The sequence below is a fragment of the Heptranchias perlo genome, chromosome 2 (genome assembly GCF_035084215.1).
Source record: "Heptranchias perlo isolate sHepPer1 chromosome 2, sHepPer1.hap1, whole genome shotgun sequence".
Taxonomy (NCBI): Eukaryota; Metazoa; Chordata; class Chondrichthyes; order Hexanchiformes; family Hexanchidae; genus Heptranchias; species Heptranchias perlo.
Window position 1 is genome coordinate 127,594,914 of NC_090326.1, and position 17,908 is coordinate 127,612,821.

Consider the following 17,908-nt stretch of genomic DNA (forward strand, 5'->3'; position numbering starts at 1 on the left):
TTCTGCTAGTTCAGGTTAATGTTAAAGATCCCATGCACTACTCAAAGAAGATCATGCACGGAAATATTGTTAGAGTGTTTTAAGTATCCACCTCACTTTCATGCATTTGATGAAAATAAACTCACCCAGCACATCAAAAATCTAAGCAGAGGTTAAAGTAGGCCAATACATTATCCCCTGCTATCCTAGTCAACATTCCTCCCGCGACCAACAGATTAACTTAATCATTCAGTATTGTTTGTGGGACCTAGCTGTATGCAATTACTCCATTGTATGTATATACATTGGAATGTTTGAGGCATGTGATAAGGTACAAAACTATCTTTTACTTTTGTAAGTAAAAAACTGGAACTTCCCTTGTTTATCAAATACCAGTTTTCCTGCCAAAATCATACCTGAACACATGTATGAACATCACATAGCCCAAACAGAATGCAGACACTTCACTTACATCACTTTGATGTTTATTGACTTCCATCGCATGTTTAACATCCGGCGGCTCTTTCATGTTAGAATAATTTGATTTTCCTTTCTCTGCATCATATTTCTGCTTATATTGTTTCTAATGAAATAAGAAAAATAAACACCTTAATTTAGACTCTAGCCACATTAAAATACTACAACAATGCTTACACTGGCGTGGACCCGTTGGGCTGAGTGGCCTCCTTCCTTGCTGTAACCTTTCTACGATTCAATGATTCTATAAAAAGAAAATTCCCTTTTCTTTTTTGTCCTTTTCCGATTGCATATATTTTAAATCTATCTGTAGTAGATATAATTGTTAAATTTTTACAATTGAACAAAATATTGAACGAAATTGGGATGCGAGATGATACAATTTGAGTCTTGATATGAATATCAACGAACAAGATCATCCAGCTTGTCGTTACAATAGCAGCAGTCCCAGGATGCACTATATTCTGGAGTCACACTATTATGGTCCGATGCATAATTCTGAGCTCAATTTTATAGTTTTCTAAATAATGTGCGTCAGCATCCATTATGGCAAATTATATAATTTAGTGCAGTAATGACCTAGAACAGATGTCTTACTTTTTGGTAAAAAGTGTCATTTCACTGCACGGAATTATTGTTAGTGTTTCAAGTATCCACCTCACTTTCATGCTAGAATATTATAACAGCATTTGATAGAAATAAACTCACGCAGCACATCAAAAGTACTAAGCAGAGGTTAAAGTAGGCCAATACACTATACCAATTCTTGTCTGAATGGCTATTTAGAGTAACCATTTCATTTTCTCAAGATTTCTAAACTTGGTTTTTCATTGGCTGTTGGATCTTGTGGTATTATGAAATTATTTTTACGCAACTGTTTCTGCAGGCTACCGATCTCACACTCCCAGATCAGCCCATTAATAGTACAGCTATGTTTATCTTTGACCTGCGAAGCCATCTTCTCATGCCACCATTCCATATTGCCTTCCTGCTGCTCCAAATGGCCTTGCTATCACTCCTTCCGGTCTTTCTGCCACTACTCTTTATCTTCCTGGACACCTTCGAGACAGTAATTGCCTCAATGTATTGTGCTTCATGTAGATTTGTTATCAGTGTTTAGTAGAATGTGGTACCATGTCTTCTCTAAATAATTAACTTACTGTATTGTAGTCACTGAAGGATGTTCAATCGTTTTGTTACTGTTCATAGAATACCTCTGTCAGAGCAGTTGGACCAATTTATTATGCTGCAATTTAGCCGACTGTTCTTTATTTACTCTCCTCACTTCATTGAGGTACAATAATTTAGTTTTGGTGTGGACATAATGGGCTGAATTCTCCTTCTGTTGGCGGGTTGGCAGCAGGACATGACTTCCAACCGTCCACGTGACTCCACTGAACTTTCCTCTTGGGACCCTAACTAGCCATGCAGTACATGTTAGGATCGGTAGTACTGCTCCTCAATGGGTACCGCCACCAGGAGATAGGGCTCCCCAGATTTATCCAAGCACCTAAAATAAAGACTTCGGTACGCATGTAGTCTACTCTATGATAATTCTTATATTGACATGAGCCTCATTATTTCTGTTGTCCCCTCTGTCTATGGAAGCCTTACTGGTGGCATAAGCAGTGGCCATGATCACCAACCATCTTGACACATGTCTGAGTCATCAGGGACGATATGCTAAGATTGTCGCATAATGAAAGTGTCATGACAGTTACTTGGGTAATAGACATTTCTGTGCAGGATAAGGTGACTGTCCTTGCACACTAGCTACACATTAATCAGATGAAAGTCTTTCCTGTTCATGAAATTGATGGGGTTATCATTTTGAATGCCACATGCATTCTGTTAATTGCTCCTTGCACCTGTGGGAATCTGCCAGCCTGTAGAATTGAATAGCTCACTCTGTGTTTCTCTGGTTTTATTGGGAAGGATATGGATTGTACAAATTCACCTAATAAAGCATCAGTCACCTTCTTTGCAATAGTGAGCTGCTGCCTGACTAATGTAATAAAGGTCATCACATGCCACCTAGAAAGAGCAATGGTAAATTTGACTGGTAAAGACCATACTGTTCTAAAGCCACTCTTTAGCCAGCAGTTGCCATATCTCCTGAACAGTCTCCAAGGGAATTGCAGTCTTCTGAGGCAATGATTTGCAGAAAAGTCTAAAAAGACAGACCCCCCCAGTCTGTGAATCTTGGTGAATGGGCATCTGTGTGTAGATAACATATCTTCCGTGATGCATCACTATAACAGCCACTAATCCAGCATCTTCCATCTCCTAAAAACATAAGAACAGTTCGATTCCCACTGCAAAATCTATGTTGCCACTCCACAACTAAAGTTTCTATGGAGCTGAAAAAATACGGGAGTAAAAGTCTTGACAGAACCTCCAGAGCACCAACATCTAAAATTCAATACATAGGCAAACTGGAAATAACCTTCAGCTGTAGCTAACAAAATGGCTTCCTCAAGGCAGGATCTGCCTCAGGGTACTACTCTGCAGTTCATACCACCAATTATATTGTGGCAAGAATAATTTAAATGCCCAGTTGACCCCATTTCAGTATGGCAGGACAGCCTACCATCAGGCGTTAGAGGTGCAGTGCTATATTTAGAGAAGAATCTTGGTGCAAGTTTTTAATCAGTATATTTGAGGTGGTAACCATAACCACCGCATTTTACTCAGTCTTGTGTCCCAGAACTGCCCCAAAAAGGCAGTAAATCAAAAGGGAAATCCAACCCAATATTTCTGGAGCACAATTTAAAACACAACGCAAAGAAATGTCCATTTTTGCAGGCAAGCTCTTTCTAAAGCAGATCCAATTTACTTCTCTGTGATAGTTACATGAATTGAATTGTCAACATTTAACCAAATCCTATAAAACAGGGTTCTAATAATCTGGGTGGTTTATCAGTGCATGTGTGTGTATCTCAGAGTACACAGCATGCTAAAACAAGCACATGCTGTTTTAGATCCATATGCTTGAGTATTGATGTGACAAAAATCATAAATATTTGTTCACAGGGCTTTATGATTACAATTTGAAAAGAGAATTGGAAACATAATTGCCATTAGTACAGCAAGTTAATGCACAGTTCCCAGATTTCTACTGGATGTCCTGCTATCCTCGCACTGGGAGTTGTAGTCTGAGTTATCAATCATGATAACAGCATTCATTTCACTGTAAATCCCAGCATGCAGATTTGCACAGAACTAAAATCTGTGTGAAGTGCTTTAAAGATTTACACAGGACTAAAATTTGCAGATTTGCACAGAACTAAAATTTGTGAAAGTGCTTTGAAAGATTTGAATCAGTTGATAAAGCGTTATATAAATGCAAGTCTTTCTATTATATTAACCTGTTTGACTTGTCAGTAAGTGAGATGAGTTACTCTGCAGCTGCTGTTCCTCTCACACTTCTCTAACCCACACAGTACTGGGGAAAATTTCAGGCATGGTGATCTCTGCGTCTAATATATCTGCAGTAAAGGTGACTGGATATTGATAAAGAAATATAAACCCTACTGAAACTATTTTCTACTTCAGTTAGGGCAGGAGAAATAACAAAATTAACTTTAAGAAGCACTACATTTACTTGGATTACTATACCCATCAAGGTACGATGCAAGAAAACTAAGTTTTGAAAATGTAACAATTTAATGTCTATAGGCCACTTGTATTCCAATCAGAAGTAAAGTATTTTGCCTCACAATAGTGACAGCAAGCATATCACCTAATGATTTTTACAGTTTTGATGATGGTATCTTGGGTGCCACATTAATACTATCTCTACTCCTTTCTTATGTAGCATACAGCATTTTACTTTACATAACGGGTACTTAACAGCAGACTACATCATCATACCTCACTTTGAACCTGCGAAACTTCTTTAGCAAATACAGTGTCTATGGTGGCTGGCATCTGTGCATACAAGCACTTAGAACTTTCCTTTTTCACAGCTTCTTTGTACTTGGTCTGCAAAGAAGAAATAGTCCACTGTTATGTTACTGAAAGTGTAGTCTGATACGTTAACCAGACCTAAATTGATAGAGATCAATGGGTGTTTACAGAAAGCTACTTTTAGCAACCTTGTGTGAAAAATCTAGTTTTCAAGGTTGCTAACATCATGGAATTTTTACAAATTTTTAAAAACATAAACCATTTTTGGTTCATTAATTACAGTGTAAACATTTATATTTCATTAAAACAAATGGCACATTTTCCTCTGTGAAATTCATTTTATCAAATATTTATTTTTGAGAAAACTAATTATGCTTTTCATCCTAAATCTTCGCTGGAAGTTGGGAGATTCCCAGCACTTCTGAAAGTGATTTTACATCACTGTATGCATTTCAAACTTTCTTTCTTTGTGGATCATAATATGATAGAAGCGTACTTATTTTAAACAGGTCCAATTATGGGTGAAAGACCACAGATTTAAAGAAATCTCAGTTTTTAATGTTTTCTGGGAAATTAATTTTCCAACATCTGCTCCAGGCCAGTGAGCATTTTGGCCTCCTTGCTCGAGTATTGAGGGGAACATTGCTGATGGTGGTGGAAAAACAAAGGCCTGTTAACTCCCATCCCGGGCAGATCAAAGCCAAAGTTTCCAAGGAAATGGGACAGTCAGATGCCAGAGACACGCCTGTAGTGGTGCTGGTCAGCCCATGCTAATTAGCTCCCTCTCACTGACCCATAAACTCCAATGGGGTCACTGCTGGAGGACACCAGCAGGCAATATCATGACGCATCCACCGGGATCATGTTCTGCAAATTTTCACTCCCATAGTGTTGATGCGTTTCTGCTAATGTGGTGCAAACCAGTTAAAGTATACGGCATGGCAGAAACTTAAGAGCACAGGCAATTATCTTGCATTAATTTAGAATAAAATGCTATATGGCTTACCTCAGAAATAAGAACTGTTGCATTTTTCATATATTGTTGTTGAGGTGTATCTGGCACAAAAGTATACTTTCCTTTTGACTTTATATATCGTTCTTTGTATTTAATCTAAAAAGAAGAAAAAAATCAATGTCAGTAACACAAATTCAAAACTGCAAGGTCATTCAAAGGCCTTTAAGCAAATATATGCCACCATTTTAATATGCACTGTTCAGTTTATCCACACACTCTGGGCAGATCATTCCATTTGTTACATTCCACTAGTAATAAAACTGCTGAAACTTTAAAAAACTGGGAACTTCAAATTCAAATTAGTCCATATAATTTGACACCAAACAATTGACCACATTGGTGTCACAACATACTAAGTGAAAATTAACTTTTTGCTTGGGGGTTTAAAAAGACTAATATCACAACAAAATAAGAATGTTGATATAGTGCATTATATCAAGATACCGTTTCAACAAAAAATACTTACATCACTTATCTGATTACTACATTTCTGGGCAAATTCAATACTCCTGTCTTTCACAAAGGGTTTACTCAGTGCCTGTGAAAGAAAAATCAACATTGCTCTAATACCTTCTCATGAAAGGTTACTAAAACATAACAGAACAACTTTGAAGTTTTTTTAAAAACCTCTTCCTGTTCTTCCTCTCCCTCCTCTTCTCTGGAATTATGGACTCTCATTTTTTTTTAAATGACTGAATTAAAAAGAAAATACATGATCACAACAAATGTATCAGTAGCTGCAACTGCTTTGCAATAGTCTATTCTGATGTCCGTTACATGGAAGGTAGTTTATCAAGACCACATCCTAATTTAGCAAGCACTTGATGAGCTGATGGCCTTTATCTCAAGAATTCAAACGAAGTGAATACGAAAGCTTCACAGATGGCCCCAGTGGCCAGCTCATTACAGTTAATCATTTTTTAAAAGATTTTTTTACATTTTCACATCATACCTAAACACTGTCTGCATGAGTTAAGACTATGAGGTGCAAGATTTAATTAACTTCGGTAGCTGAAAAAATATCTGAATAGTTTAAATCCATTCCCAGCTGACAACGTAAAAAGTATTTTGCAGACAGAAGGGTTAAGGAATTTCATTACTTTGGAATGAGTGTTGTTGGTCTGTGCAAAACTATTATCTGGAGGATGTTGAATACCCTTTCCAAATTAGATGCCAGAAGTACACTCAGCTTACATACCAGCACTAAATATTTTGAGAGAGATGATGATTGTCTGTAACAAATTTGCCTTTACCTTATTCAATTTACAACAGGACCAAAGACCTTCAAACATATTTCAAAATTTAAGCTCTTATATTGTTCCAACATCCTCAATATATAGTCCTCGATAATGTGCCATGAAATGTTAAAAACATATCTTTATGCTTTTTAGATGAGATAATCACTTTTCTAATACATTTAATGGCTCCCACTATACAACTAAGGATCATATTCCTTCCAGTATAACCTAATCAGAAAGGACACAGATATGATCGCAATGAAACATAAATGGGATTAAGAATTGATCGTACACCTGCAAAGAGTGCTAAGTCCCTGTATATCAGTGATTAATTTTATTAAAAGATGTATGCATGTATGTATATAAATCCATTCGCAAAATATGGAAAGGAAAAGGAATTCGGTTTCGTTTATGACCACTCACTGGAAGTGCCCAGTCATTATGAGATTTTATCAATCAGACTAATCATATGGCATGCATCTGAATGTATAGGCTCATCTTCAGATCTCAAATATCCGTATTCACCCCTGACTATCACAAATAATAATTTAGCTGTTATATTTTACGCTGGGGCTCCTAAACCCTTGCATTCATACCAGGTAAGTCTGTCCGCCTCCATATTTTATCTCAATCGTTTGGTGTTATTTGTGTCCCAGTTCTTTTTGGGTCATGTCCTATCAACCCATTATTAAGAAGCATATGCATCTGGTATGCTTGCGCATCTGGTCAACATGAGGTCAAATTGATTAATTGGAGAAATCTCCAAATTAATCCTAAAATTGTTTGTAATAGTGTTGTTACATCATCAAGCCTAGAAATGTATCTTTTGTTCACTTGCACGAAAATAATGATTTGCAAATTAGAGATTCATGAAATGTTCCTAAATGCAGGATAGTTACAATTAGGGAAAATATTTCATTAACTTCATTCATTTTATGTACCTAATGGTAGTTTCTGCTATAAAATTTATCGTCCCAATTTAAGTTTGCTTAGATTTTAAATGGTCAAATACACCATTAAGTTCACATGCTCCACTGATCCAACTCCAGGTTCCCCTAAATAAGCTGGCTGTTACTGTCCATCATTGTGCATATTCAATTAGTGAATTACAAGTTCTTGATAAAATTCTCATCATATCTCTGTATTACCTGCTATTCTGATCATCTTCCAGAGAGGCTATCATATGAAAAACTTTGCTTGATATTGTCATTTAACAACTGTTAAATCTGTTTTTATTAACATTACTTCCATTTTCCAACTATTTTTCTGCAAGAGAAACAATATTTTTATTTTGATCATTGATGGGATGTGAACATTGCTGGAAGATCAGCATTTATTGCCCATCCGTAATTGCCCTAGAGAAGGTGGTGGTGATCCGCCTTCATGAACCGCTGTAGCCCGCGTGGTGAAGGTTCTCCCACAGTGCTGTTAGGTAGGGAGTTCCAGGATTTTGACACAGCGATGATGAAGGAACAGCGATATATTTCCAAATCAGGATGGTGTGTGACTTGGAGGGGAATGTGCAAGTGGTGTTGTTCCCAGGTGCTTGCTGCCGCCGTCCTTCTAGGTGGTAGAGGTCACGGGTTTGGGAAGTGCTGTCAAAGAAGCCTTGGCGAGTTGCTGCAGTGCATCTTGTAGATGGTATAAACTGCAGCCACGGCGCACTGGTGGTGGAGGGAGTGAATGTTTAAATGGTGGATGGGGTGCCAATCAAGTGGGCTGCTTTGTCCTGGATGGTGTTGAGCTTCTTGAGTGTTGTTGGAGCTGCACTCATTCAGGCAAGTGGAGAGTATTCCATCACACTCCTGACTTGTGCCTTGTAGATGGTGGAAAGGCTTTGGGGAATCAGGAGGTGAGTCACTCGCCACAGAATACCCAGCCTCTGACTTGCTCTTGCAGCCACAGTATTTATGTGGCTGGTCCAGTTAAGTTTCTGGTCAATGGTGACCCCCAGGATTTCCCTTTCATAAAAGCGTGTTGACTCTGCCTAATCATATGATGATTTTCTAAGTGGCCTGTTATTACATCCTTAATAATAGATTCTAGCATTTTCCTGACTACTGATGTCAGGTTAACTGGCCTATAGTTTCCTGTTTTCTCTCCCTCCTTTCTTGAAGAGCAGGGTTACATTTGCTACCTTCAAATCCATGGAGATCTAGAATCTAGGGCATTCTGGAAGATCAAAACCAGTCTATCCACTATCTCTGCAACCGCCTCATCTAATTAGGATTCAGGCCATCAGGTCCAGGGAATTTGTCGGCTTTTAGTCCCATTAATTTCTCCAGCACTTTTTCTTCACTAATCTTAATTACTTTAAGTTCCTCCTTGGTTCCCTACTATTTCTGGTATTTTTTTTGTGTCTTCTACGGTGAAGACAGATACAAAATATTTATTTAACATCTCTGCCATTTCCTTATTCCCCATTGTAATTTCTCCTGTCTCTGCCCCTTAGGGACCCACGTTTACTTTCACTAATCTCTTCCTTTTTACATACTTATAGAAGCTCTTACAATCTGTTCCTATATTTCTTGCTAGTTTACTCTCATATTCAGCTTTCTCCCTCTATCAATATTTTGGTCATCCTTTGCTGATTTCTAAAACCCTCCCAATCCTCAGGCTTACTACTCTTTCTGGCAACATTGTAAGCCTTTTCTTTTAATCTAATACTATCCTTAATTTCTCTAGTTAGCCACGGTTGAATCACTTTTCCTGTGGAGTTTTTATTCCTCAAGGGAATGTATATTTGTTGAGAATTATGAATTCTTTCTTTAAATGTTCGCCATTGCTTATCTACCATCATATCTTTTAATTTAATTTTGCAATCTACCTTAGCCAACTCGACCCTCATACCTACATAATTGGCCTTGTTTAAACAGACTAATTTAACAAGAAATTAGATTTTAGACATTGTTCTGGCAGAAAACCATCTGATAGTAACTCTTTTAGGTGTGTATGGTGGCAGCTCCTCTAAAAATCATTGGAGATATCTAAGGCAGTGGCAAATGAACCACCAAAATGATAAAGAACAGAATTTCAGATGTGCATAACATTGGGCAAGATGATCATTGATGGAAGGGCTATGTGAAAAATCATACTGGGTGATCATGGATTAGGCCAGAACTTTAAAGGTGATAATATTTTTGAGAGTTTATCATCTCCAGAATGTTAGGTCTGAAACAAGTGAGGACCAGGTGTCGGGTGGGCACAGATGGTTTTGCACTCATCTGATGTCCCCACCTGAACTTCTGGTATCAAGCTAATTATAAATGTAGCCAGCTCCCAGCACATATCAGATCCGGGGGTGGGGGGGTGGGAAGAGAGGAGGAAATGGATATCAGCAGCCCTAAAAGATTGCTGCAAAAACTTTATGGGAAGTGGCTACATATGGAATTCAATGTCAGTAAATGTGAGGTGGTACATTTTGGTTAAAAAAAGTAATAATTATACTTGGAATGGGGGAAAGCTGGGTAATTGAAGAGTAGAGGATATTTGGGAGTTCACACAATCTTAAAAGAAACACCTCAAGTGAACGAGGCAATAAAAAAGCGCTAATGGAAAACTGAGTTTTATGGAAAAAGACAGAATGTAAAAGTTGAGATGTAATTGCAATCTATATTAAACCGTAATAAGTTAGAGCACTGTGTAGTTTTGAGCTCCACGTTTTAGGAAGGCTATAAAGGCAATAGGGAGGGTACAACACAGATTCACTGGGATGCTGCCTGGTATGAGGAAATACAAATATGAAGAAAGAATTGGAAAATTGGGCTGATTTTGTTAGAACAGAAGAGATTAAGGAGTGATTTGATGTAGGTGTTTAGATTATAACGGCATGGATAAATGCGATAGAAACAAAGTGATCGAGGAGGTTAGAATGTGGGGATAATGATGTAAAGTTAAATGCAAGAGATTTAGGACAGACAGCAGGAGAAAAATTTTTTTTTTACACAGAGGGTTGTGAGGCTGTTGAATGATTAAAGCAGAGACCCGGTCAACATTTAAGAATAGGTTAAATAGGTGAGCGAAGGAATGGGGAATAAAGGGATATCGGAACAGGTTGGGCAGGTGGGATTAGAATTACTGTTCATATGGAGGATAAACACCAACACAGACTGGTTGGGCTGAAGGGCACGTTTCTGTGTTGTCATTTCTATGCAAGCCTATGTTTGCAGTCTAATAAACTGCATTTATTAGAATGCAGTTTTCAAAAGACTGTAGATTTGCAACATTCTCAGCAAACTCTTTGACTAATAAAACTGCACTATTCCACAAAATTCTATATTAAAAAAATTGTAACTGCAGAAAAGGAGTGGAAAACCAAGGCTGCCACACAAAAGGTGCAATGGAAGCTAAAACAATATGGTTAATACTGTCAGAGCAGTGCAAGTGCTTGAAAAAGAGAGCTGCCTGAATCATAAATATAACTGAACAAAAACTTTTAAATGCTGTGCAACTACATGCAGCTGACAATAAGAGAACAAAGACAGATTAATGGAGTATTTTCAGAAACCTTTCTTCATTTGTTTACAAGCACACAATTGGTGACAAAATGAGGCTTGGTTCTGCTGGCTCTTTTCCCTCCCCAAATTAAACAAAAAACACTCCCCTCTTATCCGATGAAGATAGTGCCCCTTCAAATGAAAAACATATGCCAAAAATGTATATAGTTAAAAAGAAAAAAGACTGCAAATGCTGGAAATCCAAAATAAAAACAAAATGCCAGAAATACACAACAGGTCTGTCAGCATCAGAAAATAAAACACAGATTGAGGTCTTGGATAGTGTCCTCATCAGAACTCAAAAGGGAAAGCAGGTAAACTCCTATATAGGGCAGACTTTTTAAAAAGTGTGAAGGGAAGAGAGGACTGTATATAAAATCGTGTTTGACAAATTTATTACAGTCCTTTGAGGAAGTAACGAGCAGGATGGATAAAGGAGAACCAGTAGATGTAGTGTATTTGGATTTCCAAAAGGCATTCGATAAGGTGCCACATAAAAGGTTACTGCACAAGTTAAGAGCTCATGGTGTTGGGGGTGAAGGTGCGCGTGGCAAACCCAAATAAACAAAGCTTACCATTTCACACGCAAACGCATCGTAATTGATGGTGATTAACGTGCTCTCCAGGTTTTGCGCCCGGCAGGCTGATTGACAGGCTGGCTGCTGTCAGGAGCTGCAACGCGAGGGCGGGTGGGGGTGGGGGGGATGGGGAGAGAAGGAGAGCAAGAGGTCATCCGGCACTGGAGTGGAAGATCGGGGGGGGGGAGAAAGAGATAAGAGTGGAAGATCGGGGGGGGGGGGGGGGGGGAAGAGAGAAGAGTGGAAGATCGGGGGGGGAAAAGAGAGGAGTGGAAGATCGGGGGGGGGAAAAGAGAGGAGTGGAAGATCGGGGGGGAAAAAGAGAGGAGTGGAAGATCGGGGGGGAAAAAGAGAAGAGTGGAAGATCGGGGGGGGGGGGAAAGAGAGGAGTGGAAGATCGGGGGGGGGGGGAAGAGAGGAGTGGAAGATCGGGGGGGGGGGGAAGAGAGGAGTGGAAGATCGGGGGGGGGAAGAGAGGAGTGGAAGATCGGGGGGGGGAAGAGAGGAGTGGAAGATCGGGGGGGGAAAGAGAGGAGTGGAAGATCGGGGGGGGAAAGAGAAGAGTGGAAGATCGGGGGGGGAAAGAGAAGAGTGGAAGATCGGGGGGGGAAAGAGAGGAGTGGAAGATCGGGGGGGGAAAGAGAGGAGTGGAAGATCGGGGGGGGAAAGAGAGGAGTGGAAGATCGGGGGGGGGGGAAAAGAGAGGAGTGGAAGATCGGGGTGGGGAAAGATAGGAGTGGAAGATCGGGGGGGGAAAGAGAGGAGTGGAAGATCGGGGGGGGGGAAAGAGAGGAGTGGAAGATCGGGGGGGAAAAAGAGAGGAGTGGAAGATCGGGGGGGAAAAGAGAGGAGTGGAAGATCGGGGGGGGAAAGAGAGGAGTGGAAGATCGGGGGGGGAAAAGAGAGGAGTGGAAGATCGGGGGGGGAAAGAGAGGAGTGGAAGATCGGGGGGGAAAAGAGAGGAGTGGAAGATCGGGGGGGAAAAGAGAGGAGTGGAAGATCGGGGGGGAAAAGAGAGGAGTGGAAGATCGGGGGGGAAAAGAGAGGAGTGGAAGATCGGGGGGGAAAAGAGAGGAGTGGAAGATCGGGGGGGGAAAGAGAGGAGTGGAAGATCGGGGGGGGAAAAGAGAGGAGTGGAAGATCGGGGGGGGAAAGAGAGGAGTGGAAGATCGGGGGGGGAAAGAGAGGAGTGGAAGATCGGGGGGGGGGAAAGAGAGGAGTGGAAGATCGGGGGGGAAAAAGAGAGGAGTGGAAGATCGGGGGGGGGGAAAGAGAGGAGTGGAAGATCGGGGGGGGGAAAAGAGAGGAGTGGAAGATCGGGGGGGGGAAAAGAGAGGAGTGGAAGATCGGGGGGGGGAAAGAGAGGAGTGGAAGATCGGGGGGGAAAAGAGAGGAGTGGAAGATCGGGGGGGAAAAGAGAGGAGTGGAAGATCGGGGGGGGGAAAAGAGAGGAGTGGAAGATCGGGGGGGGGGAAAGAGAGGAGTGGAAGATCGGGGGGGGGAAAAGAGGAGTGGAAGATCGGGGGGGGAAAGAGAGGAGTGGAAGATCAGGGGGGGAAAGAGAGGAGTGGAAGATCGGGGGGGGAAAGAGAGGAGTGGAAGATCGGGGGGGGGAAAGAGAGGAGTGGAAGATCGGGGGGGGGGAAAGAGGAGTGGAAGATCGGGGGGGGAAAGAGAGGAGTGGAAGATCGGGGGGGGAAAGAGAGGAGTGGAAGATCGTGGGGGGGGGGAAAAGAGAGGAGTGGAAGATCGGGGGGGGGAAGAGAGAAGAGTGGAAGATCGTGGGGGGGAAGGGAGAAGAGTGGAAGATCAGGGGGGGAAGGGAGAAGAGTGGAAGATCGTGGGGGGGAAGGGAGAAGAGTGGAAGATCGTGGGGGGGAAGGGTGAAGAGTGGAAGATCGTGGGGGGGGAAGGGAGAAGAGTGGAAGATCGTGGGGGGGAAGGGAGAAGAGTGGAAGATCGTGGGGGGAAGGGAGAAGAGTGGAAGATCGTGGGGGGAAGGGAGAAGAGTGGAAGATCGTGGGGGGGGAAGGGAGAAGAGTGGAAGATCGTGGGGGGGGAAGGGAGAAGAGTGGAAGATCGTGGGGGGGGAAGGGAGAAGAGTGGAAGATCGTGGGGGGGGAAGGGAGAAGAGTGGAAGATCGTGGGGGGGGGGGAAGAGAGAAGTGTGGAAGATTTGGGGGGGGGGGGAGAGAAGAGTGGAAGATTGGTGGGGGGGGGATGGGGGTGACAAGGGGGTGATATCGGATATCGGAGCAGGGTGAAAAGGTAGATTGATTTTGTGTTTTAACTTCACGCAATGGTTTTTTTATGTAATTTATTTTGTTTCTTTTTGCCTGATCTGGCCCTTCATGCCTGGTTTCACCAGGCGTGAATCAGAAGCTGTGGGAAAGCCGGCCAGGTAAATTAAAAATTGTTCTAACTACCTAATATGTCACAAGTAAAGTGTTTTAAGTACCTCAATGAGGCACCAAACCAGAATGGAATTTCCCCAATTTTCAGAACCCCGCCCCAATGCACCCGCAATTTCCCAGGAAAAATTGAGCCCAAAGTGTCTGCAAAGGTTAAGCGAGTGGGCGAAAATTTGGCAGATGGAGTATAATGTGGGAAAATGTGAAGTCATCCACTGGTAGGAAGAATAAAAGAGCAAAATAGTATATAAATGGAGAAAGACTACAAAATGCTGCGGTACAGAGGGATTTGGGTGTCCTCGTACATGAAACACAAAAAGTCAACATACAGGTGCAGCAGGTAATTGGGAAGGTAAATGGAATATTGGCCTTTCTTTCAAAGGGGATGGAGTATAAAAGCAGGGAAGTCTTGCTACAATTGTACAGGGTGCTGGTGAGACCACACCTAGAGTACTGCGTACAGTTTTGGTTCCCTTATTTAAGGAAGGATATACTTGCATTGGAGGCGGTTCAGAGAAGGTTCACGACGTTGATTCCGGGTATGGAAGGGTTTTCTTATGAGGAAAAATTGAACAGGTTGGGCCTATAATCACTGGAGTTTAGAAGAATGAGAGGAGATCTTATTGAAACATATAAGATTCTGAGGGGGCTTGACAGGGTAAATGCTGAGAGGATGTTTCCCCTCATAGGGGAAATCTAGAACTAGGGGGCATAGTCTCAGGATAAGGGGTGGCCCATTTAAGATGGAAATGAGGAGAAATTTCTTCTCTCAGAGGGCTGTGAACCTTTGGAATTCTTTGACCCGAAGAGCAGTGGAGGCTGAGTCATTGAATATATTCAAGGCTGAGTTAGACAAATTTTTGATCAGCAAGGGAGTCAAAGGATATGGGGAACAGGTGGGAAAGTGGAGTTGAGGCCAGAATCAGATCAGCCATGATCTCATTGAATGGCGGAGCAGGCTCGAAGGGCCAAATGCCTACTCCTGCACCTATTTCTTATGTTCTTATGTTAAATGCATAGAGCATGATTTTAAACAAAATCTGTGGGTGCAGTTGGGGGCGGAGGGCAAAGAAAATCGGGGTTTTTTTTGGAGTGGGCAGGAATCCCGGGTCCAACACGACAAAGAAATCTCATGACCAAGTCATCTGGGTGCGCATGCCGTTCCCAAACCCGGAGGTCCCGCTAGCAATTAAAGCCGGACGATATTTAAAGCAGCAATTCAACCAGTTAAAGTAGTTAAAAATCCATAAATCCAACTACCGATGAAGGCAAGCGATTTCAACGTTGCCTCAACGTGTTTCCTGTGCTGTGTGAAACACGGCATTGGAAAGTAGTCGGGTTTCAGCCGGCAGCCATTTGGACATTTAAATCTCTGTTTGACAGATAGGGATAAAAGGTGAGTTATTGCAGCAGGGCACTCAGTTCTCTCAGACAAACTTTTGGCTGCGGGATCTTTGTGTTTAGACTGAAAATTCTTGGTTTACACTCAGAATTTTTCACATACTTATCAACTTTTTGGACCCCCTCAAACTGACACCATCAGGATGGGAGGGCACAATGGCTGTGCTCACCGAGGACGAGGATCATCACCGTCCTCGCCACGCACGCGTGCACTTCCGCCACTTGTAGCTCCACAACACAGTGCTGCGCCACAGGCACCTGCACAAGAGCAGAGGGAAACAACAGAGGGACCAATGTCGCAGGAGGCACTACCCTTGACAGAGGGTCGACAGACCGAGGCTCAGCTTCCTGGACCTCTGAGGAGCAGTGCATATGAAGGCTCCGAATGAGTCGCCAAGTGGTCGCAGACATCTTCATGCTGAGCTGTTCCCGGCTGGGCCTGGTGGCATCTCATTATCCGTCACTGTTAGAGATCTCTGCCCTCAACTTCTTAGCCTCCAGCGAAGTGACATCGCCGGGGTCTTCAGTCATCTGCATACAAGTGTGTAAGGCAGGTCACTGACAGCTTGTTTCGCAGAGCCTCGCAATAAGTCAACTTCCCCATGCACACCCTCAGCGGGATTCCACCCTGTGGCTGGCTTCCCATATGTACAGGGTGCAATCGACTGCATGCATATAGCAATCCGAGCATTTCCACACGAGCCAGGACAGCTCATCAAGGGCCATCACTCCATCAACGCTCAGTTTGTTTGTGACCACCGCAAAAGATTTCTTCACGTGTGCGAGATTCCGTGTCAGCTGCCATGATTCGTTCAGTTTGAGGGAATCCAATATGCCGGACCACTTCCACGCACTGAACACCCGTAAGGGCTGGCTCCTCAGGGACAAGGGTTACCCCCTGCACACGTGGCTGAAGACACCTCTGAGGAACCCCATCAGCGAGTAACAGCGTCGATACAATGACAACCACATCACCACCAGGTCCTGTGATGGGACTGCTGAAGATGCAATTTCGGTGCCTCGATCGTTCTGGGGGAGCACTTCAATACGCACCAGCGAGAGTGGGTTGCATCATAGTAGTGTGTTGTGTCCTGCACAACATGGCGCAACAGAGAGGCCCCATACCCTCATCCAGCATCCACATCTGCAATCAACATTGAGGAGGAGCAGCAGCAGCAGGAGGAGGAAGAGGAGGAGGACGAACCCATGAGCAGAGCAGCGGCTCATGTGGCTGCTCACGAGGCCAGGGAGTCGCTCATGTGAGCAGTTCTCATAAGATCACAAAGTGAGAATAGTCCAGTCCTCTCACCACCTGGAAAGAGCAGCGCCAACAACAGTGCCCCCAACCCCCGTACAAAACAGTCCTGCAACTACACATACACCCACTGTAAAGTCACCTAATGGGTGGCATCAAGTGTTGCCTTTCATGATGAAGCACATGAAAGGGCGCTATCACAAAAGCCAGTCAAGAATGGGCAAGATGTGGCAGCAGTGGTGAGAATGATAACATTTAATGTGACTTTAACAAAAACCAAATATGAATGAAAAACATGACAGTCTATCAGACACCCGTGTGCATACCCTTCGTGATCACAAATCCTTAGCCTTTCTATGTGATGCATCCCCTGTGGCTGCAGCAGAGGTGGAGGCAGGTTGCAACACCCTCTGGGTTTTGGAGCCCATGAGGGCTCCGCCTAAGACTGCTCCACCTGCACCTGTGCAGGGGCAGACTCGGCCACCTGAAGAGGAGGCAGCATTGCGGGCACTGGTTAAAAGGGGGGCAACGGGTGAGACGTGGGAGCACTTTGAGTGGCATCCCCACTTCCATGTCCCCTTTTGCCATCATCCATCTCCTGGACCAGGCCCACATCACTCCTACCACCCTGCTGGACAACAGTTTGGAGGACACATATAATGCCTTGGAAGTCCAGTTGTAAAGTTTCTGTCTGCTTGTTTAAGGCGGCAGAACGTTGTTCACCGTGAGTACAAACGGCCGTTGTCGGGGCCTGAATAGACGCGTTTGTGAGCCGTGCTTGAAGCACAATGGAGGCTAGCCTTCTCTCCATCGCAGACATTCCCGCATTTACCTGCGACACTATCTCAGACATTTCCACAGTTACCTGCCAGACTATCTCAGACGGTCCCTCACGTCCCTGTGACACACTCTCAGAGATTCCCTCCCGTACCTGTGCCCCATTCCACTAATGCAGGAGTTGGACTCCTCCATCCTCTCTGGAGAGTGCGCGTGGCACCTGTTTTTTTTAAAATTCGTTCATGGGATGTGGGCGAGGCTGGCGAGGCCAGCATTTATTCCCCATCTTTAATTGCCCTTGAGAAGGTGGTGGTGAGCTGCCTTCTTGAACCTCTGCAGTCTGTGTGGTGAAGGTTCTCCCACAATGCTGTT

At 43.1% G+C, this 17,908-nt stretch overlaps 1 protein-coding gene across 10 annotated transcripts in view; it reads right to left on the minus strand.

Moving 5' to 3' along the window:
- The window catches only part of nebl (nebulette), a 352,049-nt gene that overhangs the window by 101,370 nt on the left and 232,771 nt on the right, over positions 1–17,908 (minus strand). For 6 of the 10 annotated variants that reach the window (XM_068007095.1, XM_068007099.1, XM_068007098.1 and 3 more), the window contains exons 1-5: positions 6,008–6,136; positions 5,847–5,918; positions 5,372–5,476; positions 4,330–4,440; positions 452–562 (exon numbers count right to left, since the gene is read on the minus strand). The exons of 2 other annotated variants lie outside the window; for them this stretch is intronic. In XM_068007095.1, coding sequence (XP_067863196.1) covers positions 452–562; positions 4,330–4,440; positions 5,372–5,476; positions 5,847–5,918; positions 6,008–6,058 — 450 coding nt within the window. In that variant the 5' untranslated portion in view covers positions 6,059–6,136. Of the gene's footprint in view, positions 1–451; positions 563–4,329; positions 4,441–5,371; positions 5,477–5,846; positions 5,919–6,007; positions 6,137–17,908 lie in introns of those variants that run through there. 2 more of the 10 variants (XM_068007096.1, XM_068007097.1) reach the window with 1 other exon arrangement.